The following is a 24,565-nucleotide window of genomic DNA, read 5'->3' on the forward strand; positions in this document are numbered from 1 at the left end:
AGGGGCAGAGCTCTGGGGCTCAGTTCCTACAAGCCACAGACCAATACAGACAGTGGCTTGGGGGTTGGGGACTGCAGCTATAGATTATGGAAAAGTCACAGAGGCTTGCTCATACTGACCTTGAAGAATATGAAAGCTGCCAGGAGTTCTATAGCTTCAAGTACCTGAAGTCTGTCAATCAAGCTCTGAATGAGCTTGAACAATGGCTCTGAGCATCTAATGAGATGGCAAGCCTGGCTGACACCTTGATTGTAGCTTTCTGAGACCTGAGCAGAAACCAGGGCACTTGACCTACAGAAACTGTGAGATACTAAATTTGTGTTATTTTAAGTAGGTAAGTTTGTTATAACTTATCACACAATAAATGAAAACTATTATTAATATACTTCACTATTATTATGCAACATTTCTGACAAATGTGTTAAAGGAATAGCATTTTCCAGCAATAGCAAACAGAGGGAGGATCCCAGAGAACCACAACAGAGGGGGCTTAGGGCACAAGAATCACGAAGCAGCAGCCATTGTTATTTGAGATAAGGGAAGCAGTTCCTCAGCTGGTTGCTCTTTGGGATATGGGAGAGATGGGAACAGGAAGAGGAGGGTAACCAGATTTTTGCTGAAGGAGATTTACTAGTAGAGATCATTCATATTTAACATGTTGAGTGAATTGATTATATAGAAAACTTTTCATTCTTAATATTTCAAAGGACCTTAGAGCTATTGCACCCAGCTTAGAAATTTGAAAAATTGGGTCTGAAGGCAGGTTACATAGAATTTTGTTACTTTTACTTCAATAGTGTTAAGCCACTAGAGTATGGCAAGTGTGTCTGGGTGGAGTATCCAAGATAAGGTGTGCAGAGTAACACGGAAAGGTGATTATTATAATGTGGCTACATTCTGGGAAAACATTGTCCAAGAAATGGAAGGGAGCATGTCTGTGTATTTTGGAAACCTTAACATTTTTTTCTTTTATACTAGCCTGTTTCAATTGCTGTGTAAAGAATCACTCCAAATTTAAGGGCAAAAAAGAAAAACCATTTTATTATACTCATGGATTCTGTGGGTGATGAATTGGGAAAGGGAACAGTGGAGATGGTTTGTGTCTATTCCCCAATGCCTGAGGCAAACTTTCTGGCACCACATAACAAGGCTACCCTTTCTCCTGTTTCCAATAACATCTTCCTTAGCTCCCTTAAGCCCATGTTGGCAGCATCCTCAAAGCTGTTTAGACTTCTTCACCTAGTCCTAAAAGCCAATGTCACATGTTTTACTTTTATTATGTTATTATGTAATGTTTTGTTATAATATTCATCCCACTTCCAGGTAACAAAATCTGTTCCAGTTACTATTGCTATGTGATGATAAACTGTTACTATTACTATGTAATAACCTTTTTCTCCTCCATCCTCCTTCAGAAGTGTCAGTGGTAGAAAAGTAACAAAGAAAAAAAGCCCCAAGTTACCTAATAAAACCACACAAGCTACATTTATAATAACTGTATCAGTAGTTTTCTATCTTTTTGGTCTCAGGACACTGTTATAATCCTAAAAATTCTAGAGAGCCCTCCAAAGCTTTTATGTGGATTATATCTATGAATATTTACTACATTAAAACTTAAAATTGAAAAAAAATAAATCATTGCATGCTAATATAAATAACACATTTTAATGAAGAATAAATAATATTTTTCAAAAGCAAAAAAGTATGGTAAGAAGAGTGTTATCTTTTGCACTATTGCAAATCCCTTTTATATCTGGCTTAAAGAAGTCAGATGGAATCTTATTTCTGCTTCTGCATTCAATTTGATGTGATATGTCTGTGTTGGTTGAAGTATAAAGAAAATCTATTTTCACACAGATTGTAAGTAGAAAATGGAGTGTTTTAATAGCCTTATCAAATAATTATGAATATTCTTCTTTGATACTATTAATACACCCAAACTTGACCAGTGGTGGTTTCTTAAAGGTTAGTTGCACCATGAAATTTGAAATCCTACATATGAACTTTTTGTACATTTTATACTCATGAGATAATGAAAAATGTAAATAAACACATTAGTATTATTGTAAAATAACAGTTTAACACCAATGACCCCCTGAAATGGTCTGGGGACCCCATAGGAAACTCTGGACCACAGTTTGAGGACTGTTTCATTGTATGTTTATTTATATGTTTATGTATATGTCTCTCATCTAAATGGTACATTGTCTGAGAACAAATTTTGCTTCTTTTGTCTTTATACTGTGTATATATATGTATACCTGTGGCTGGTACTAGCTGGGCTCCTTGGCAGTCCCATCTTGGGAGTTGACTTTGTCTGGCTTCTGGGATTGACTGATGGCTGATTCTTTTGATCCCTGGATTTTCCTTTTGAGCCTTCATTTTTCCAGCATCTCCCATTATTGTGAAAAGTCTAACTATCTGTTGAATAAATAAATGCTCATATAGGCAATTCACCTTCTAATTATATAATGCTAATTTATTTTCCAAATTTTAATAAGTTACTCCCAGAACAAACTGGATGTTTTTGGTTTGTTAAATACTTGCATGCCTTTTATTTGAGAAAGACTTTTGAGTCTTTGCATATTTCATAGTAACAGGTCTGCATTTAATTTTCTTTCTTTTAAAACTAACATTTATTGATTACTTACTATGGACTTGATACTTTTTAAGTGGCAGAGCTGAGATATGAACTCATATTTTCTTGGATCTAGAATCCTTTCTCTTAACCTCTACAGTATTATGCCTATTTTTTGTTGACTTAAGCATTAAGCACTGTTTAAGAAATTCAAACGACTTACTTTAATATAGATCCCTATAGTCCCTTTCAAATCTAAAATTCCATTTTTTTTTTTTTTTTTTTTTGAGACAGAGTCTCACTTTGTTGCCCAGGCTAGAGTGAGTGCCGTGGCGTCAGCCTGGCTCACAGCAACCTCAATCTCCGGGGCTCAGCGATCCTACTGCCTCAGCCTCCCGAGTAGCTGGGACTACAGGCATGCGCCACCATGCCCTGCTAATTTTTTGTATATATATTTTTAGTTGGTCAATTAATTTATTTCTATTTTTGGTAGAGACGGGGTCTCGCTCAGGCTGGTTTCAAACTCCTGACCTTGAGCAATCCGCCCGCCTCGGCCTTCCAAAGTGCTAGGATTACAGGCGTGAGCCACCACGCCCGGCTCTAAAATTCCATTTTTTATAGATAAATTTCACCATATTTTTTGTTTTTTACCTTTTTATTTTTTGCTCATAGAGAATAATATTACCAGAAAAATGCACTGAACAATACAAAAATCATTAAATATGGATTTGGGATTACTATTAATAGCAGTTGAGATATCTTTTCTTTACAATTAACACATATTTTTATCTAGGAATTCCAGAGTGGGAATCAGTTCCAGGGACTCATTCCCATCTCAGCCCCAAACTGCCTTCCTGGCTTTTTCTCTTGATTGCTGCAAAGCTCAAATTCTTAGTTGCTTCTCTCTTTTCTGAGGAGCTTCCTTCATCATCCTCCCCATCCCATCTCTACAACTTGGCTAAGGAGAAAATCCCTCTAGCTCAGTGGTTCTCAAATTTTAGATGCATCAAAAAGTCGCCTGTAGGACTTGTTAAAACAGATTGTTGGCTTTCAAATCCAAGTGTCTGATTTAGTTAAGTCTGAGGTGGGGCCTAAAGGAGTTGCATTTTTAGTAAGAACTCAGGTGACCATGCTAAAGCTTGGTGGTCTGGGGACTGCACTTTGAAAAATACTCTTCCTTCCAATTGCTGCTTTCCCAAGACAGGCTTAAAGGTGGTTACATGTCAAAAGATTTATGCTAATAGTTACCAGGAAACATTAAAGGGATTCTATAAATGTTACCACACGTTGGTCTGAGCTCCTAGATGGCAAAAGTAAGGCCGCCCACACTTCCCTTTCCACCAGGGCAAGGCTGGTCCCCACCTCCTACATGCAATCCAGGCAGATAGGTTTCCCTACCGTATAGGGAGGCTGTAAGGATTGAACGAAACTAAATTCTTAAGCGACACCTCATTAAGTGATGGCCAATTTCATTTCATATCGTACCACAGCATTATGCAGCTGCTCACTCAGAAAGTCACATCCTGTGGGCTCACTGAGCGCGGGATGGTGAGAGATAGGTAACAGCGCCTGCGCAGCTCACAACGCAGCCTCAGGTGGAGTTCGCGCTGCACCTCTGAGGCCAAATGAACCGCTCTGGAGCAGAGGGCGGAGTCAGAGCACTTCGTGGGCGTCTGCTTCCGGACACGTGGCACCGTGAGCGACCAATGGGAAGACTAAAGTCAACCCAGCTTCCTCACCCTGGCAACGGGCGGGTGACTACTTCCGGTGCAGTGAGGGCTCGGGGCTGACGCGGGTGAGTGTCCCTCTTTCTCACGCTGTCCGCGCCGCCGCCGCTACCGCGCCGCCGCCTCTCTGTGAACCCCTTACGCTCCCTGGGACGTCCTCTCCGGGGCCGAGAGGGGGCGACGCGAAGGACGCCCCCTGCCCAGGACGGGGGTAAAGGAGGGGGCCTGCGACGTCCCTCATATGCTGGTCTTGGTCGCGCGTGGGGGCCGCGCCAGCCCCTTTCCCAGCCTAATCTCCGGCTTTGCGGCCTCATGGCTTTTCCGGGGACAGGGTTGAGGACTGTCCGTGTGTGGGGTGTTCTCTCAGTCCTTCACCCACTTTGCAGTCGCGCGCTGGAGGCGTCTCCGAGTTCGAGGCTCGCGCAGACCCGAGAGTGTGCGTCCTAGTGCTGGGTGGCGGGCTAGGGTTAGGGCAGCCCCGTAGTGTAATAGAGGCCTGGTTAGGGTCCCATGGGACGTTAGTATTCCCTACTCAGGCGGCGGCCCCAGAGGAGGAAGGGACGGTGAAGATGAAGCAGCTGGAGAGGAGGGTGAAAAGCCGGAGCTGGAGATGCCCTGGAAATAGAGGGCATCGTGTTTCCGGAAGGAGGGAGTTCAACATGATGTGCTTCTGTAGGGGAGGGGAAGGGAAGGTATTTTGGGGACTATGTGACTGAGATGGTTGAATAATAAGCTTAGGAATTTTTACTAATATACTTTGGAGTTTAATCTGTGTTTTTGCTTGTTATGAATAAAGCCTTTTCCCCACCACTTACAAAAAGCAGTGCTTATTAAAGAATATCTGAAAAATGCAGAGATATTTAAAAAAGAGATCATCTATACTTCCTCCAACCCAGCATTTTAATCTTTCTAGTCTTTTATGCATTTTAACCTATTTATAGTCATAGTGTGTGTGTAAAATATGGTTATAGCTAAAAAGCACAGTTTGTGTACATTTCATCCGTTACACGGATAGGTTGTTGTTTTTTTCTTACTGAGATATTGACATACCATAACATCTTTTTACATTGTAAATCTCTGGTTTTTTGTATATTTACAAAATTGTGCACCTATCTAATTCCAGAACATTTTCATCACCCCTCCCCCAAGAAATTCTGTACCCATTACAGTCACTCTTCATTAGATTATCCCTTCTTGCCCATATAGGCCTTGCAATTACTCATCTACTTCCTGTGCCTATGGATTTTCTTGTTCTGGACGTTTCACGTAAAGGGGATTGATCATATAATATATGGCCTTTTGTGTCTGGTCTCTTTTAGTTAACAAGATGTTTTCAAAGTCTGTGTATCAGTATTTCTTTTTCATGGACAAATAATGTTCCCATCGTGTGAATATAAAACATTTTATCAGTTGGTGAAAACTTGCGTTTCCACTTTTTGACTATTTTGAATAATTCTATAAACATCTGTGTGCAAGTTTTTGTGTGGACGTATGTTTTTAATTCTCTTGGGTATATACCTAGAAGTGTAATTGTTGGATCATACAGTAACTTTTTGAGGAAGTGCCAGATGTTTTCCAAATTGGCTGTACCATTTTACATTCCCACCAGCAGGTTATGAGGGGTCTGATTTCTCCATATCCTTGTAACACTTATCTGTCTTTTTGATTAAAGCCATCTTAGTGCTTACAAAGTGTTAGCTCCAGTGTAGTTTTGATTTGCATTTCCTTGATCGCTAATAATGTTGAGCATGTTTTCATGTGCTTGTTGGACGTTTGTGTATCTTTGGTGAAATATCTGTTCAATTCCTTTGCCCATTTTAAATTTGTGTTGTCTTTGTTTGGGGGATGGACAAGCTTGAAGCTCTTACGTGAGGGATTGTGGGGGGGCATGGGCAATATATGTAACCATAACACTTGTACCCCCATAATCTAAAATAAAAAAAATTGTGTTGTCTTATATAAAGTATGAGTTTCTATATTCTGGATATGAATGTCTCTTATCAGATATATGATTTGTAATATTCAGTTTTCTCTCATTTTATTGGTTGTCTTTTTACCTTCTTGAACGATATCCTTTGAGGAATAAAAATTTAAAATTCTGCTGAAGTCCAATTTATCTGTTTTTTTCTGTGCTTGTGCTTTGGTGTCATATCTAAGAAACCATTGCCAAAGCCAAGGTTACAAAATCCTATGTTTCCTTTTAAGAATTTTATAGCTTTAGCTCTTACATTTAAGTCTTTGATCTACTTAGTTTTTGTATATGGTGTGAGGTAGCAGTCCAACATTATTCTTTTGCATGTGGATACCCAGTTTTTCCAGCACTATTTGTTGAAAAGACTGTCCTTTTCACATTGAATGGTATTGGCATCCTTGTTGAAAGTCAATTGACCATAGATGTATAGGTTATTGTTTTCTTGACCGTTTCTCTGTGTTGGACATTTCAGTCACTTGCAGATTTTTATTATTCTGCATTATCCTGTGTTAAACACGGCATAAAACCTTTTCTCCATGTTATGCTATTTTTGTAGACAGTTTTCTCAGAAGTGGAATTACTGGGTCAAAGATGAATTTAAGTATGTTTTGGAGCTCATTTAATGAGGCGTTAAACCTTCACTGTCCTGATTTTAAAAGCAACAACAGAGTTCTTTGTTCATGAGTTGTTATAGCTTAAGGGCTGAATTTCTGTCAACACCTTTTGCTGTAACATGAATGACTTTCATGACTTCCTCCTTCAACTGCTTCTGAAAGACTGAGTAAACCTAGAGTGAAAACATCAACATGACACAACAGGAAATGTAGTTTTCTAAATTGTTTAAAGAAAAAAATAGTGTCATTACATACAGTAGGAAAATAAAGCAATCTTTGAGAACGATGATGTCAAAATTTAGACCTTGAATTAGTGCCCTGAAAGTTCCTGCAGTAAAAACAATATTCTGAGCTTCTCTCCTGGCCTTGATAATCAAATTAATTTACATTCATTTTGGTCTAAAGATGATGAACTTAAATCATTTCTTTTTAGTAGATAGTGCCAAGTAAAAAAATCAAATACAAAAGGTTATTAGAAAATCAAGTTTCCCTTTCATCTTTGCCCCTCAATCTCCCTGTTCACCTTAGAGGAATTGTTAACTTGTGTTTATGTAGACTAGTTCATGCACAGAGTATCTCTGGAAAGATAGTATGTATATACAAAATTATACACTTTAAGGCTCTTGATACTGACAAATTCCTTTTCAAAATGGTTACATCAGTTTATAGTGCTAGTACAGTGCTAGTTAGAAAAATTTCACTTTTGTTTGTGTTTCTTTGAATATTCTTTCCTTAATATTGGACATCTAGTTTCTATTTCCTTTTTTATATGTATTGCTTGCTCATGTCTTTTGGCATGCTGTTTGTTTTGGTTGGAGTTGCCCTTTATGAGCTTTATTTTGGCAGCCTTTTTTAGATGGTTGTTTTACGATAGCTTGGATTTGGTGAGAAAAGTTAAAATGCTTTTTGTAGCATGCTAAGACAAAGATTATGGGCAGAACAAGAGTTGAGGAAAAGGAAGTAAAATGCTTGAGAGAGAAATCTATGGGATTTGGAAACTTGGGGGCTGTCCAAAATGCAAGGTGAGTTAGAAAAGGGTAGCACTATTAAGAAATAGGAGTAATGTGGAAAGAACTAGATTTTTGGGGAAAGATGAGCTTGTTTTAGGTAGGCTAAGTGCAAAGAGGATCCAGATTGAGCTGTCCAAAAAACTTGTGGCTATAGCGCAAGACAGAAGACAGAGAGTTAGGAATGAATCATCTAATTTGCTGAGAGGATAGGTTTGAGAAATTAGCAGTAGATGAAATTGCCAAAGAAGACATCTGAGAAATGGAGTCAAGGGATCATGAAGGGATTGGAGAGTAGATTGGTATGTTTGCCAAGGAGAGCAGGTAATCTAGAGCTGCGCTCTCTAACGCCCAGGCTGCAAACTGGTACTGGTCCATGGCCTGTTAGGAACTGGTGGCACAGCAGGAGGTATGCAGTGGCATTATCTGTATTTACAGCCCCTCTCCATTGCTTGGATCTCCAAATAAGCTCCACCTCCTGTCATGGGTGGGGTGGGGGTGGCATTAGGTTCTTGTAGGAGCCTGACCCCTACTGTAAACTGTGCCCCTGCCTCTGAGGGATCTAGGTTGGGCGCTGCTTATAAGACTGTTATGCTCGATGTTCTGAGGTGGAGCTGTAGCAGTGATGCTAGCGCTGGGGAGTGAGTGGATGCAAATACAGATTATCCTTAGCAAAGAGGTTTGACTGCATGATAAATATAATGCCCTTGAGTCATCCTGAAACCATCTCCACCATCTCCTGTCCCTGAAAAGATTGTTTTCTATGAAACTGGTCCTTGGTGCCAAAAAGATAAGTTGGGGACTGCTGATCTAGACAATCAAAAGGTTGCAAGCAGATTAAGAAAAGGCCATAGGGTTTAGTAACTTGGAAAAGATACAAGTTGTGGGAAGCAAGAAGTTTTTTCAAAAACAGCTTTATTAAAATATAATTCATGTATCAGACAATTTACCCATTTCAAGTGTTCAATTCAGTGGTATTTATTATGTTCAGAGTTTAGCAACCATCACCACAATCAATTTTAGAACATTTTTATTATCACAGAAAAAAACCTCTGCCCCTGTTAGTCACTCCCCATTCCTATCCCACTTCCTCAACCCCTGTCTCTCCAGCCCTAAGCAATCACTAATCCACTGTCTGTCTCTGTAGACTTGCCTAGTCTGGACATTTTGTATAAATGGAATCATAAAATATGTGGCCTTTTGCGTCTGGCTTTTTCATTGTTTCCAGTTTTCTTTCATGCCCTAGTATGTAATAGTACTTCATTTCTTTTTATGGCTGAATGATGTTCCACTGTACAAATATACCACATTTTGTTTATCATCAGTTGATGAACATTTGGGTTGTTTTTGGCTATTATGAATAACTTTGCCACGAATATCTGTGTGCATATTTTGTGTGGACATACCTTTTTAGTTTCTGGTATATACTTGGGAGTGGAATTGCTAGGTCATATGATAAATGTATTTAACTTTTTGAACAACTCTTTCAGAGGATGGACAAGTTGTCAGTGTCCATCCTAATAATTTCAATATCATTACTAGCAGGAAATTGCAAAATGTCTATAATTGAGATGTTTTATTCAGAAATAAAGGCATCATATAAATGACCTATAGAATTGTTTTTTGTTGTGTAAAGCTATTACATGCCTATGCATCTCCTTTCATTGGAAACCTTTTGTATTGAGTGTTCCCTCGAAGCTTAGCTGAAGTATTAGACATTTTTCATGCGGATCATTGTATTGGTGTAAGTATACTTCATTAATTTCAAATACTGATTTGTAATAATGATTACAAATGTGATAAAAACACCACAGAGATATTTAATGCTAGTCTATGGTCATGACTTATTTTTCTCCCTAGTCTTAACTTTAAAGATCAAATACTGTGATTTCTCACCACCACCACCAACAACAACAAAAAAATAGTTTGTATATCCCAGAAGTTCAAGATCCAGAAAAACAAAAAAGACCCCTTGGGTCAATATTGTTGATTGGCCATGTTTTTTGTGTATATCTTCTTTAGGGAGAATGAATGTTTAGAAGCTTCAGAGTATGGCATTTTCTTTCTTCTTACTGCAGTTTTTATGTAGGATCTCATAGGCTGGCCCTACTTTGGATGGGGCTTAGCTCATTACCTAGTGTTCCCACAAATAAACAAATGCACATACATTTTTTTTAAGTAGTTCATTTAGATGGTTCAAATTCAAAAGGTACAAAACAGTGAACAGTGAAATTTCCATCCCACGTTTGTTATTAGTCATCCAGATCTCCTCTGGTAACCACTATTATACTATTTTTTGGTTTATCCTTCCAGACTTATAGTTTGCATATATATATATATATACATATATATATATATACACACACACACACATATAAAAAACTCTATTCCTCCCCTTCCCCTAAATATGATACTGCATATACTTCTGTCCCATGCCTTTTTAAAAAAAAATTCAATTTTAATTATTTCCATGCCTTTTTTATTTACCAGCTATCTTTGAGACTATTCCACATTTGTATATCAAATTTCCTCATTCTTTCCAATGGCTACTTTTATTTTTAACCACTTCTGTTAAGACTATTCTTGGTCTGCATCTTAATTTTGATTGATTTTGCCAAATTGTCCTTGTTGAGTTGTGCTTATTTAGGCTGCCCTTAGGAATTTATGAGGGCTTCTGTTTCTCTTACTCTTAAAACATGTTATCTTTTTGATGTTTGCTAATCTAAGTTAAAAAATGGTATTTGAGTGTAGTTTTATTTTCTGTTTTTCTTTTTAGTGAGGGTTAGTATTTTTTTAATCTGTTTAAACCATTATATAATTTTTCTGTAAACTGAAATTTGTCCATTTGCCCTTTTTTGTTTTGTTTTTGTCATTTGTTGGAACTTTTTATTTTTTAGACAGGTCATGAGTTTAATGAGTACTGAGTTAAACAAAAACTGATGTTGGAGTAGAAGTTGCTGCTTTTCTAATTAAATTACAATCATTTCAGTAACCATTGGGAGTTGGAGACCAGAGTTGTATATTGGATAGTCAGTCCATCTACTTGAGTCCAACAGCACTTTGGGGCCAGCATTTTTGGAAGGGTTCGTTGAAATTATATGGTTTGCTAAATAAGTATATTTCAGATAGTCTCTGAGTGAAGATAGATTGTTTAAGAAATGGAATATTAATTCATCTTCCACAATTTTTTTCTTTTTAACAACTTTGAGAAGAAATGTTTTGAAATCTCTCATATTAAAATACTTATTATCAAATCTTATAAAATATTGGTTGTAATTTATTTCCTTAATCATTATAAAATGTAAACGTTATAATTTATTTATGAGAAAATACATCAAGTGGTAGTCAGAGTCCCTTAAAATTTAATAATCTATACTGCTTAGATGTGTTTACATATTAACAAAGGTCTTCATTTTTTCAGAGCCTGAGTTTTTACTCAGTCTGTATTTGTGCTCTTAGACTAGTGGGCCCAAGCTCATTTCATAGCTGGGCCAGAATATGATGGCATGTATAGGGTGGCAGATGAATCACTAAATGCCACTTTGTCAACTGATATATGACTAAATCATACCCTAAGAGAGAGAGTGTGAGAAATAACCAAAATAAAATTAAGGTAATTGAAGCAGATTCTTGTGAAGTCATTTGAAGAAAAACATGGTTTTTTCAATACCACAAAACAAAAACAAAGCTAGTCATTTAAATTTACTGTTTAATAAAAATCAGCTCTTTTGTAATAAAAATATCACCCCATATTCATGAATCTATGTAAATATTTTAACACAATAGTGTGTATATATACATATTATTGATTTTAAAGTATCCATCCTATAAATGAATTGTAATATAATAAAAATTAAATGAACTATTCCTATCTGAGAATTAAGGGAAGTGAAAAATACAATATATCAGTGCTTCTTAGGAATAGCTCTGGTGTAAAGGACTATTAAAAATTTTCAATCCATTGCCAACCAATATTATTGAAAATATGCATATAAAACAACTTATATATTAATAAAATAATAATCTCTTTTGGACTGGTAGTAAACACTGGAATATAGACCATGCTTTAAGTAGCATCACTTTTTTGGATTTAGCAGCTAGATCACTTCTTTATTTTTCTATTTATGTTTTATATTGGAACAGAAAGACTCGTTCCCCTTTCTCTCCTTTTCTCAATTTAGTACAAAGTGCAGATTTTTGCCTAATGGTGTGAATCTGGGTATTTAAGTTGTTTTAACCACCTTACTCTTAGATTTCTTTAAATCTCTGTGCTGATTTTTAATTGATCTGTTTTTCCCTTATCTGAAATGTGTTATGCTATTGTTATTGTGATCAAGCCAAGATTGCTAGAATCTTGTGAGTTGGTAATAGTGAGAAAATTAGAAACTTTGTGGCATAAATTGCTTGTAATTTATTTTATTAAATTTTTTATCTCATCATTTAGCTGTGGAGAACCTCAGAAATAATGCTTTTCATGAAAATTTTCAAGTATTTGTCAAAGTGTTGTTATTTTAATTCTTGGTTTAGTCATATAATTTTGTTGACATTTGTGTTTTACAGTTGGGCTGTGGAGCACTCAACTGATTATTAGTATTTGGTTTGGAGGGAGTAGAAGGTGATATTTAAGTTATATTGTGGATTGCTTTAATGTAGATAGAAGAAAGATAAAATATCTTTGTACTCAATATGAGGTCTTTTACAACAGTTCTTTTGTTTATATGACTTCAAGCAAGTACTGTCAGTGGACAGAGATTTAAATTCTAATTTTTTTATATTACCCAGTTAAATAACTTTAATAACTTTAACAATAACTTTAAAATTTCTTTGTATTACATAATTAAATAACTTTTAAAAATAGCATTTTTGAAAGTTATCTTTGCATGAATTTGTTACATAATGTGCATGTTGGTAGAAAGAAATATATATCATTTTTGCCTGTTTTCCTCTAGGGTAGTTCCTTTCCTGCAGTTACTTTTGGATGGAAGTATGCCCTTTTCCCAATAGAAGATGGTAATCTTGGAGAATGACCATGGAGAAGGGGATGAGTTCTGGAGAAGGGCTGCCTTCCAGATCATCTCAGGTTTCCGCTGTTAAGATAACAGCCAAAGATTTGGAAACAAAGCAGTCCCATAAAGAGAAACGTGGGGGCTTTGTGCTGGTGCATGCAGGTAAGCTCTGTACAGGAACTGGGTGAGTTGGAAGATGACAATAATGTTGGTTTTTTTTTTTTTTTTTTTTTGCCTTGAAGTACACTGAGAATTGCATTTCATATCTAGAGGAGGCAAACCTACCAGAAAGGAGTCAGAACCAAAGAGATTGTTTGACCGGTATAGTGAGGACCTACTTTACTTCCCAGTTGGAAGATTGCATAATGGTAGTTCTTCCTATGTCTTCTTCACTCCTCTACCCTATTATTTACTTTTACCCCATATGATAGATATATTTAGGTTAGGTAGTGTTAAAATAAAATAAAGTAGTTTTTAACACATTAACTGCCATGTGAGTTGTATTTAACTCATTCTAGTTTTGAGCCCGGGGCCTTATGAAACATATGTAACTGCAGTTGGTTCATGAAACTCTTACTTGTTGATGTTCTTATTGTTATAATTAATATTGACAATTTAATTGCATATAAATCACACACAGAAATCAGCAAAATAAAATAACAGATTTTTCATTAAATTAGAAAGGATCATTTTGTTTTCAAAGTTTTTGTCCTATTTTTGTAATAAAACACTGTGGCCCCAAGGAAAAACATTTTTTTTTTCTAGTGTGGCAGTCAATGTATTAAAGTTTGGTTTTTGTAAATAATGCTGCCAACAAATTTTATTGACTCCCATATTAGACTGTGAGCATCTTAGAGCATAATTATACAATCTTAGTGCTAGTTTGCCTTCTTAATATTATCAATGAGGAACCTTAAGACCAGAGAGATTAAATGACTTAAGTGACTTCAGCCACATTGTTAGTTGGTGCTAGAATCAGGCTAAGAAGCACCTAAGTGGGCTCTTAAGTCCCAGTCTAGTGTCCTTGACACTGAATCAGCCTGTGATCTCTCTACTTCAGAAGACCATGAGGACAGACACAGTGAAGTTCAACCCTTGAGTCTCTCATCTTTGAAAGGTCTTGGGTTTCAGAACAGTGCAGCTCTGCCCAGGTCTGCTCAACTGGCTCTGTTTCCTTTGGCCATTTTTATTTCCTTGCACTCAGAGTCTAAACTCCATGACCTCCTTGAAGAGAGAAGGAATGTCTAGGTCTCCTTTTAAGTTTCCCCAGATAGTCAAACACAATGGGAGCAGGGTTAACTTTTGAAAAAAAGCAATTATTTTTATTGATATTTACAGAGTTTTGGGTGATTAATTTTGATATAGAATGTGAAATGGACCTATGTCTTCTTGTGAGACTGGTGTCCTGCCTGGTCGTTAACCTTTGGCTATATCTAGACTGGACAACCTGAGAAATCTTATTTGAATCTAATCTAGCAAATCTGAAAAAAAAAACACAGTAGGTTTAATTCCCTTTTCTCACAGGTGCTTTCAGAGATGAGGTAAATTTACAGAAGCAACCTAGTTAAAGTAGGCCTGGGACTGGAACTACTGTCTTAAGACTCCTAGTCTTTGTTTTTCTGCTGTACTGTGTTGATGTACATCTTCCATGGTAGCCAATGAGTTACTGTATTCAGAGTGAACGTTTGGAAAATGTACAAGAAAGGTCTGAACTTTGTAACAAGCGATATCATAAAACAGGTGTCCTCAAACTACAGCCGGCGGGCCACATGTGGCCCACCAAGGACATTTATCCAGCCGGCTAGATGTGGATGTTTTTGCCGCTGCTGCCTGTCCTGCTTAGCAGCTGGCTTGCCCCGGGCCCACAGTGTGCATGTGTGGAATGTGCACCGCACTCTCCAACAGCCCTTCAACGGTCTGAGGGACAGTGAACTGGCCCCCTTTTTAAAAGGGGCCTGTTTGAGGACCCCTGTCATAGAGCTTTTGATTAGTTTAAAGTATCACTTTCTATGACTGTCATGACTTTCCCTCCTCTCAGACACACACAAGATGGTGATAACTGTTAGGTAAAGTTGGTGCTTTACAACTGTTTACTAGCCACTCCCCCCCCCCCCCAATGTTGGAAGCCAGCAGTGAAAGTAGGAAATATGGGTTATGGCAGGATATTGTGTGGATTGAGAGTGACCTCCCCACCTCTAAAATTATTAGAAGGTCAGATAGAGTAGTTATGCAGAAGTACATGTCTTGCATGTTTTAGGGACAAAAATTCCAATCCTCATCCAGTATAGAGCTGTTTTTTTAGCACTATATTAGACTTGCCGAAACTTTAGTCATTTGAGTAGTAGGTTCTTGGTTTTTCCCAGGTCTCTAATACTTGCCTGTACTGTTTAACCTAATAGTAAAACAACTAAACACTTTTTTTCCTTAAAATTGGAAAGATGATGCTTGTATTTACTTGAATATCAATATCACTTGTCCTAAAGAGAAAAAAATGTCAAGCCTGGTACAAACAAAACGGAGTAGTTAACTTTAACTAAGTCCTATTGTGTGTTTTGATCCTAAGCCTACCTTTCCATTGTTAAGTAGGGAAATTAGCAAGTGTTAAGCAAGTATTAAAGACTTTTCCCTACTCTGTCAGAGGATTTGCATGTTAATGCTATTTAATGCCCTCATCATACACTAAAGTCATCCTTTTGGCAGTAGTGTCTCATGCTTTGGGAGATACTGCTGAAAGACTGGGGCCTCTGAGATCTAAGACAACAGACCTGGGACCATCTATTCTTCAGGAACCCTGAAGAGAAATATTGGCACAGGCTTTATGAACATTCAGAGTTCTCTTGAGAAACAGGATTTGGATTTGGGTATATTATAGATTCTGGTTGCGTAGACATCTTCTCTGCTATCCTGGGTCCTTGTACCATAGTTTTGTGAACCAGTCCTTTCTCTGCCTTGAGGAAAGGTGGATTAGATTTGTGTCAGAGTCTGCAGACCTATAGGAGGAGTCCTGAGGCCACACGGTGTAATTCTTAATCTTCCTTATGTTGGACTCCTGTGGTGCTTTGTGTGGGGGGGGTGGTTGGAATTGGTGGTTCAGTACTCTGTTAAAGAACTTTGACGAAAGGCCTAATTATCAAGAGAGTTTCAAGGCTCTTGTCTGTGTTTGCTTCTTGTTTAGATTATTCTCAAGTGCCTAACTAAGCAAGTACTAATCCTCTTAGGGAAACAAATTTATTCAGAGCCATTCTCTTAAGGAAGTTCCTGGGTATTTGATTAAAAGACAGTGATCAGGCTGGGCAAGGTGGCTCACGCCTGTAATACTAGCATTCTGGGAGGCTGAGGCAGGAGGATCACTCAAGGTCAAGAGTTGGAAACCAGCCTGAGCAAGAGCGAGACCCTGTATCTACTAAAAATAGAAAGAAATTAATTGGCAAACTAAAAATATATAGAAAAAATTAGCTGGGCATGGTGGTGAGTGCCTGTAGTCCCAGCTACTCGGGAGGCTGAGGCAGGAGGATCGCTTAAGCCCAGGAGTTTGAGGTTGCTGTGAGCTAAGCTGATGCCATGGCACTCTAGCCTGGGCAACACAGTGAGACTCTGTCTTAAAAAAAACCACAAAAAGACAGGAATCACCAGGAATTCTCATAGATAGTCATGAATTTGCTATCACTGAGGTTTCAGAGACATGCAGAGCTACATTCCAGGGGGTCAGAGGATGTGACCTGTGTGGGTGAGAGTCTTGGGATGTAAGACCCCTCAACTTAAAGTGTTATTCAGAAGCTGCCGAGCTTTCTGAAAATATTTTTAGGAATTCTGAGTTTTGAACAATAATTTCCCAAATGGCTGGGGCTTTCGAAGGTCAACAGAGACCTTGAAGGGACCCTGTCCCTGACACCTCCTGGGTTATCAACCCAGACCAAAGAACTCCTGACTTTGGAGAGAGGTTCTTAAAAGGAGGAAGAGAGGTGACCATGGTGGAGCCTCTTTGGGGACCTGAGCTATTTCTAGGGCCTTTTGCAGGAAAAGAGCTTTTGGAAAAGGAGATAAGGAAGGCATGGTATTAAAAAGGCTTCTGGTGGAGAAAGAAGCTATTAGATTTTTAAAACTTATGTAGTTAGGGCAATAGTTTTATTGTTACTAGGACAGCATCAGTTTGTGTGGATTGTTTATATAAGTACTCTGATACTTTAATAACAATTGGTTTTTGTTTTTGTACTATAGGTGCAGGTTATCATTCTGAATCCAAAGCCAAGGAATATAAACATGTATGCAAACGAGCTTGTCAGAAGGTATGAACAGCATGTGTATGTATGATCTAAGCATTTCAGTTTTGAATATAAGGCAGCTTTACCTTGAAATTCAAAATTTTAAGGTTTCATTTATTGGACAGTCTTCAGTTTGGATCACAAAATTATTTTGCTCATTTTTCTAGGGTCTTGTTTTGTTTTGTGTTTTTAATTCTCCAAATGATGCTTTGCTCTTTCCTCTCCTTCCCTAGATGAAAGTCTGTATTTTTGGAATTGTGGGCACATAATGATATCTCTTTTAATCTTTGCAAAGGCATTGAACTCTTCAGAAGGGGTAGGGAAAATAGCTTAAAGGCGTTCAATGTGTCTTTCCATGAAGGGAAAAAAAAAATTAAAATGGGTGCTATTCTTAGATTATCCTGTACTTTTTCTTCTGTTTTTCATCATGTATTTGTATCATAGCAAATTCATTGTCATTCCTGCCCTTATACTCAGTTGTGTTTTTTTTCCTGTTGGTTTTTGAGGTTTTGCTAAATTGTTGAATATTTAATGTGGGGGCAGGAATGGACTCAGAAGAAATATTGTTTGTTTTTATTTTGGTCCTGACTATATATGCTTGTAGGCAAACCTTCTGTTACTTTTAATGCAAATAGAATGTTAATTGGATATTGTGTATTGAGTAAATATGGGGCTCTCTCAGCTCTTTTTATATTTACATATCATTTAAATGAAAGATTATACTTTATTAGAGAGATCCAAGCTCTTTCTTGTGAATGAAATCCCATAAATAAAAAAGAATATTTTGTTATAGGGATTTTGTTGTTTTTTTGAAATTCATAATAATAAAACTAAAAGTTTCCTAAACTATTTTTTATTTTTTCTTATTTTTCAAAGTTTGAAATTTTTTCATTGTCTGAAAAGAAGTAAGTTTACTCTTATGTAGTTGTATAACAAATCTAATACATTTGGACTGTATAATTAGCCTCCTTAATTTATATAATGAAATGAGTTTCTTTAAAGTTTAATAAGAAATATAGTTCTTAATTTTTGAGCTTTCTCTTTTCTGACTAAATTAGAACTTTAATAGTTCATCCCGCTAGAAACCAGTTTCCCTTTCTCTCTTTCTTCTCTTAATTTATCCCCAACAAGGCAAGATGAACTTTTGCTCTCTGTAGTTAATATTGTAAAAGAATATACTTTGTTTTGATATCAAATACATTATGGTATCAAAAATGCTTTTGTCAGATATATGCTTCCATCTGAGGATTCTGACATACCTCTGTGACTGAGAGCCACTGGTTTTTTTAGGTCTAGATGTAGAGTGTAGTGTGGGAGGAGAAATTATTAGCTTAGTTTAGTTTGAGATTGAATTATCTATTTAAAATATGAATTGTTAGGATATTTGAATCAAGCTGTATTCATATAATTTCTGTGACTATTTTGAATTGCTCTATGATGAATAAAGCTTACTCAGTTTCTCACACTTTGTATATAATGGCTAGATTTTATCCATTGTCTTAATTTGAATAATATTAAGTGAGCTATATAAAAGTAGCCTAAATATATACATTTGTTTTAAATCTAAGTAGTTTGTGTCTTGAATTATGGAATGGAACTGGTGATTAATTTTTATTAACCTAAATGTCTCCTACACTTCTTTGAAGCTTTAGAAAATGGGTATGTTTGAGAAATTGTGGTTTTACAATGAATAATCTCTCCCCTTGGTTTCATAGGCAATTGAAAAGCTACAGGCTGGTTCTCTTGCGACAGATGCAGTAACTGCAGCACTGGTGGAACTTGAGGTATTTCTTTTCTCTATGTTTTATTTAAAATATTTGTGAGTTTATACCTAATGCTTTTAAATGACATGGAACTTTTTATTAGTCATCCATAAATCATATCAGCTGTGTTTCCCAACACTATTAACAAAGTTATGAAGAAGCCTGTGATATTGTTAGGTTGTTTTCATTGGAAACTTTTCTGAGTAATATAAGAAGTTGGCTAAATTCCTTTCTTTTCTGGTTTTTGTGACATTCACAAATACAAAAGTTAATGGTGACTGGATACTTAAATTTCCTCGGTATTTTTAAATAGTCAAAATATTTTCAGAAATATTCTCTTTTTTTTGTTTTTGCAAATACCAACTTGAACCAGAATTTTCAGGAAAATTCTTGAAGTTAACTCCAAAAGTGAGAGATATATATATATATATTCTGTTTAAGAAACAAAAAACATCCAACTTTTTAGAAGTGTCTAAAGTGGAAGGGGAAGTTTCCTCACGAACTTAACAGTTAGATGCGTACCATGTAGCTATGTACTGTGGCATGTGCCTTGTTCCAATGTGATGTTAGATTTTCTTCAGTTTACTGTGGTCATTGAGGAGTGTAGTGGGGAAGCTCTCAAGTTTGCTATAATTTTTTGTACTCCAGAGGGAAGGTCTCTCAGTTCTCTTAATCTGGATCCTTGAGGAGTTTGTACAGGAGATATTGAGGCCTTCAGAAGACTTACTTGCTGGTCAAACTTTGAGAAGATAGATTTGTTTCAGCCAGTTGAGAGGATTACTGTGAACAAATATTTTTCTGGTAGACAAGACTACTAAAGGAATCAAGTAAGACATGAAGATAAAACAGTGATGAGTTTGAGGAAGGTGATAGTGAAAGTTGACATTTGCAAGTTGACTGGACGGTGTCCCTTGTGTTTAGGCTCTCATTCCAGGGCACCTACCCTGTCATGCCTTTCCCTGTGAAAATTGCCCAGGAGTTTACCAAAAGTCCTAGCAATATTTTCTGTATAGTCTATTGCTTAATTGTGGAGCTGAGCTTTTGATCATACTTTGTATATTTTAATCTCTCTTGATAATGCCTTCAGCTTGGTCCTAATGTAGTCAAGGAAGGTGAACATGTATGTTGGGTACCCATATCTATTGTAGTTTGTTCCTCTGAGGCACCTGACATGGGGCTATGTAATGTTCTCCCATTGTGACTGATATATCTTATACCAGCTCTACCAGTCTGTTGTGTGTCCCTGGGTATGTCACAGCCCAGGGACAGTTCCCCATTTATAATATGAGGATAATAATTCCTATTTCATAGAGTTATGAATAATAACTGAGTAAATATTAATATATGACAATCACTTAGAACAATGTGTGGCACACAGTAAGAACCCCACAACCATTAGCAATTATTACTGTTAAGAGGTGCCTTGGAAATAATATGTATGAGATGAATATTTATGGTAACTATTAATGACAAGTGTTACAGTATCAAAGATAGGTTAATTGTGTTATGGATAAAGGGAGAAAAATGACACAAGAAAGAAGACTGATGTACTTACCACCAAATCTTACCTTTACTCACAACACACATAAAGAGGGCCTTATTTTACTTAATTCAATAGTTGGTTGAAAATTACTCTCCTTTATGCAGAAGGTGATATCCAGGATTATTGGTGCATGGAATCAATGTGGGTCTGGGGACAGAAGGATAATGAGTAGCTGGGGAATATACTAAAATGGCAACTATGAATACAAAGTTGAGTAAAACGTTTTCTTTTCATCTTAGAATAACTAATTTTATTAAGTCATATTTATATTGTATTGAATATTTCATTTGACTTTTCCCCACTGTTGAATCCTACTTTTAAAGGATTTACTTATTTATATTTAAAAATGACTAAAAATACATTTTAAAATAATGAATTACTCATGAATAAGTGAGGTTTATAGTTTTGAATGATAGCCTGTTTTTTTGAGAGTGTGGATATGAATTAAAAAATACTTTTTCTATTTTATTTTATTTTAGAAACAAGGTTTTGCTCTGTCTTGCAGGCTGGAATGCAGTGGCGTTATTATAGCTTACTGCAACCTCTAACTCCAGAGCTCAAGTGATCATCCTGTCTCATCCTCTTGAGGAGCTGAGACTACAGGCATGCACCACTGTGCTAGGCTAATTTTTAAATTTTTTGTAGAGATGAGGGGCTTGCTGTGTTGCCTGGGCTGGTCTTGAACTTATGGCTTCAAGTGATCCTTCTGCTTTGGCCTCCTGGGATTATGGGCCTGAACCACCATGCCTGGCCTATTATTATTATTATTATTTTTTGAGACAGAGTCTCGCTTTGTTGCCCAGGCTACAGTGAGTGCCATGGCGTCAGCCTAGCTCACAGCAACCTCAAACTCCTGGGGTCAAGCGATCCTGCTGCCTCAGCCTCCCGAGTAGCTGGGACTACAGGCATGTGCCACCATGCCTGGCTAATTTTTTCTATATATATTAGTTGGCCAATTAATTTCTTTCTATTTATAGTAGAGACGGGGTCTCGCTCTTGCTCAGGTTGGTTTCGAACTCCTGAGGTCAAATGATCCACCCGCCTCGGCCTTCCAGAGTGCTACGATTACAGGCATGAGCCACTGCGCCCGGCCTGGCCTATTATTTTTGATTGGACTAAGTCATATGGATAATAGTAGCATAGGATACTGCCCCAAGTGACTTTAGTGTACCCTGTGTTCCCCAACCTTTAATTATTAAATTTGGGGAAGAATTTCAGTTATCTTTAAAAATTCATTTTTATATCGAATCTTTGATTGAAATATATGTTAGTAGTTTAAAGGCTAAGGCTACACTAATTGGAAGAATTTTTCTGAATCTTAAGAATTTTGTTGGAAATTATGCTTATACTGCCCCCTGCAGTTTCTGGTACTTGCATAATTGTGGTTCACCACCTTAAGACAGAATAGATTTTCAAATGAAGAATTCAGTTGAAGAAGTATTTTATTAATGAGTTTGGGTGGATGGAAAGATAGGAGAAAATTGGATTCTAATGTTTTATCTACTTAATAAAATTTAAATAACAATATTAAGTCTTTTTAGTCTACTGAAAGTGCTGAGAAAAATTACTGAAAACCTTATTTATTCTACGTTATGTTTGAGAGTAACCACTTATCTTTAATTTTGGTCAATCTGTTCAGTTGAGTTAAATCTTGTCCTTATTATTGAATAAGTATGGACAGTCATCATATCTTTCCCTTTTGACTTTGGGGTATACTTTTTGATTAAGAAAGCTATGTTTTTTAAAGTTGCCTGTTATGTTATTACTTAGGCAGATGCTAAAATTAGTGTGAATTACTTGAATACTAACTGTGGATTGAAATGACTGAAATGTTTTAAGTCTTTATTGTCTCTAAGGGGGATCTGGTTTTGTATTTTAAAAAATGTGATAATTTGTACTTTCCAAAATAGTGAAAAGTACACTGATCTCAACTAAGTGCAGTGGAGTGGGAAGAGGCAATGTGAAGAAAAGGAAGTTTTCATCTGTTTATCTGTTATACACACACTAAAAGGACTTATGCAAGCCACCTAGACATACCATTTTTGAGTTTTTCTTAGAAACTGACTATCTTGTGTGGTTTCATTTTTCCTGTCCAACACTACAGACACGTTGTCCTAAGACTGCCACTTCTGGACACCAGAGGGGGTGTTTTCTTCATTTAAATAAAGGGGGTCGGGTGCAAAAGTTCCTTCCTATTGAACTGACCAGCTTCTCCCTTTAGGGTTTTGGGAGGGAAGGTGGCCGCTCCTGTATGAGAGGTGTTCTGCAGTGTGGAAATGAAAACGATATGACTCCACAGAGCATTTTGTTTATCTTCAAAATGTGGGGAAAAATGGAAAGGTCAGTTTATAGATCATATTTTAATGATTTATCGTTAAATTGCTTTGGCCCATTGTTTCATACAACTTTTTTGAAATTATCCTTATAACTGATGAGAAAGTGAATTATATTCATCTGGTAGTACAAGTCTGGTTTTGCTCACAGCAGAGTAGATTTATATTGTGAAACAATTTGGTCTTTATATCTGGGACTATACGTTTGGAAGACGGTTGCTTTCCTGGCTGCTTTTGAAATAGTTTTCGTTCAGGTAGTGACAATGGATTCAAAAATTCTAGATCATAATTTTGTACATTTCACATAGTATAGCTTCTGATGTGAATTTATTCTTTGAGGAAATTGGGTATAGATCTGGGTGAGTCATCATGCCACCATTTTCTTAGGATTGGTCTTAAAGTAGAAAGTATTTCATGGATCCTGGTCAAAAATTAACTATTCATAAAATACGTACTGAAGTTCTCTTTGCACATTAGTATTTTTTCTAAAAAAAGTACTAAGACCTGGTTTAAAAAGGTCTAATGAGGAATAAGAGATGAAATATGAATGAAAGACTTTTGGGAGGTTATTTGTAGTTTTCTCTGAGAAAACTAATGAATGTAGTAGAGAGTTTGAAGATGGTCAATTTATCTCTAAAACTGGTCATTTTGGTAGGTAGAATACTGTGCATATGAATAGTGATAGGAATAGCTTTTAAATTTCATATAGCGAAAGGCAAATTACACAGACTTCTCTGTTAAAATGCTTTGCTGAGCTTACCCTATGTGGACTATGCAGTTCTTTTCTTCACTTGATTCATCTTTTCAGGCTCACTATGGTCAGGGGAGCTGCTAATTTTTGGTTGGAACTGATTTATTGTCCAAATGCTTTAGTGTTTATAGAACAGATTATATTGGGGACAAGTTTTTATATCATTCTGTCGAAAACAATCCATTGTTTTTGGATCTCTGTATAATCCAAATATTGCTTGCTTATAAACTCTAGGAGGTCCTTTAAGGAGTAACTTCTTATCCAGATGGCTGGTATTTTGGGGTATAAGAGAAAGAAAGTAGGTATTTGCATTATTATATATATTATTATATATAATATTATTATACATTTGTCTGTATTTGTACATCCTCCTATACCCAGAGGCAGCTCTGCATGTATTTCTTTAAAGCAGGGATTTCCAGAATGTTGATCACTGTTGAATAGTATGTTGTAGGTGGACCCTAGCCCAGGCTTCTGGACTGCAGGATTAGGCAATATTCCCTTCCCTGGGCTTCATATTTCTAGCTGAAATTGTCTGTGTGCCTCAGAGGGATAGAGAAAACACCTAAGGCCTGCCAGTCTTTTAAATGCTTAGTGGTCATGGAGATGGTGTGGCTTGCTGCTGGCATATTGGGAAGGGCTGATACATTCTCCTTTGTCTCACCAAACTTATAGCAAGTTTGCTTGTGGGATTTCTCTATGATCAGATGCTTAACCACACCCTGTTCCCTACCCTACTTTATTTAGTTATTTGGTTTTTATTGGAAAAAAGGAGGGGCATCTGCTTTAAGGTCATTTCTGTTTATTTGGGAGGTTAAAAATTATTTAAATAAATGAGCATCTCCATTTTCCTGCAAACTTTTTGTTTTGCAGACATTTTTTCATAAACAAAGTGGTCCCTTGTTCCTTCCTCCCCTCCCCACCCCTCCCCTATAGGGCTGACCACATTGGAAAGACAGCTTGATGCATTTAGCTCATGCATACTTAAGTGTTCATTAACTATAATGTA

General features: G+C 36.8%; 1 protein-coding gene across 4 annotated transcripts in view; it reads left to right on the forward strand.

Moving 5' to 3' along the window:
• The first annotated feature begins 4,315 nt into the window (after positions 1–4,315).
• Positions 4,316–24,565, forward strand: part of TASP1 (taspase 1) — a 311,116-nt gene continuing 290,866 nt past the window's right edge. For 3 of the 4 annotated variants that reach the window (XR_001158012.3, XM_076010922.1, XM_012780832.3), the window contains exons 1-4: positions 4,316–4,373; positions 12,848–13,066; positions 17,123–17,190; positions 18,882–18,950. Coding sequence is in view for 2 of the 4 variants with exons in the window: in XM_076010922.1 (XP_075867037.1) it covers positions 12,922–13,066; positions 17,123–17,190; positions 18,882–18,950 (282 nt within the window). In the remaining 2 variants the exon portion in view is untranslated. Of the gene's footprint in view, positions 4,374–12,847; positions 13,067–17,122; positions 17,191–18,881; positions 18,951–22,693; positions 22,813–24,565 lie in introns of those variants that run through there. The other variant, XM_076010923.1, reaches the window with a different exon arrangement.

Source organism: Microcebus murinus, chromosome 16, assembly GCF_040939455.1.
Source record: "Microcebus murinus isolate Inina chromosome 16, M.murinus_Inina_mat1.0, whole genome shotgun sequence".
Classification (NCBI taxonomy): Eukaryota; Metazoa; Chordata; class Mammalia; order Primates; family Cheirogaleidae; genus Microcebus; species Microcebus murinus.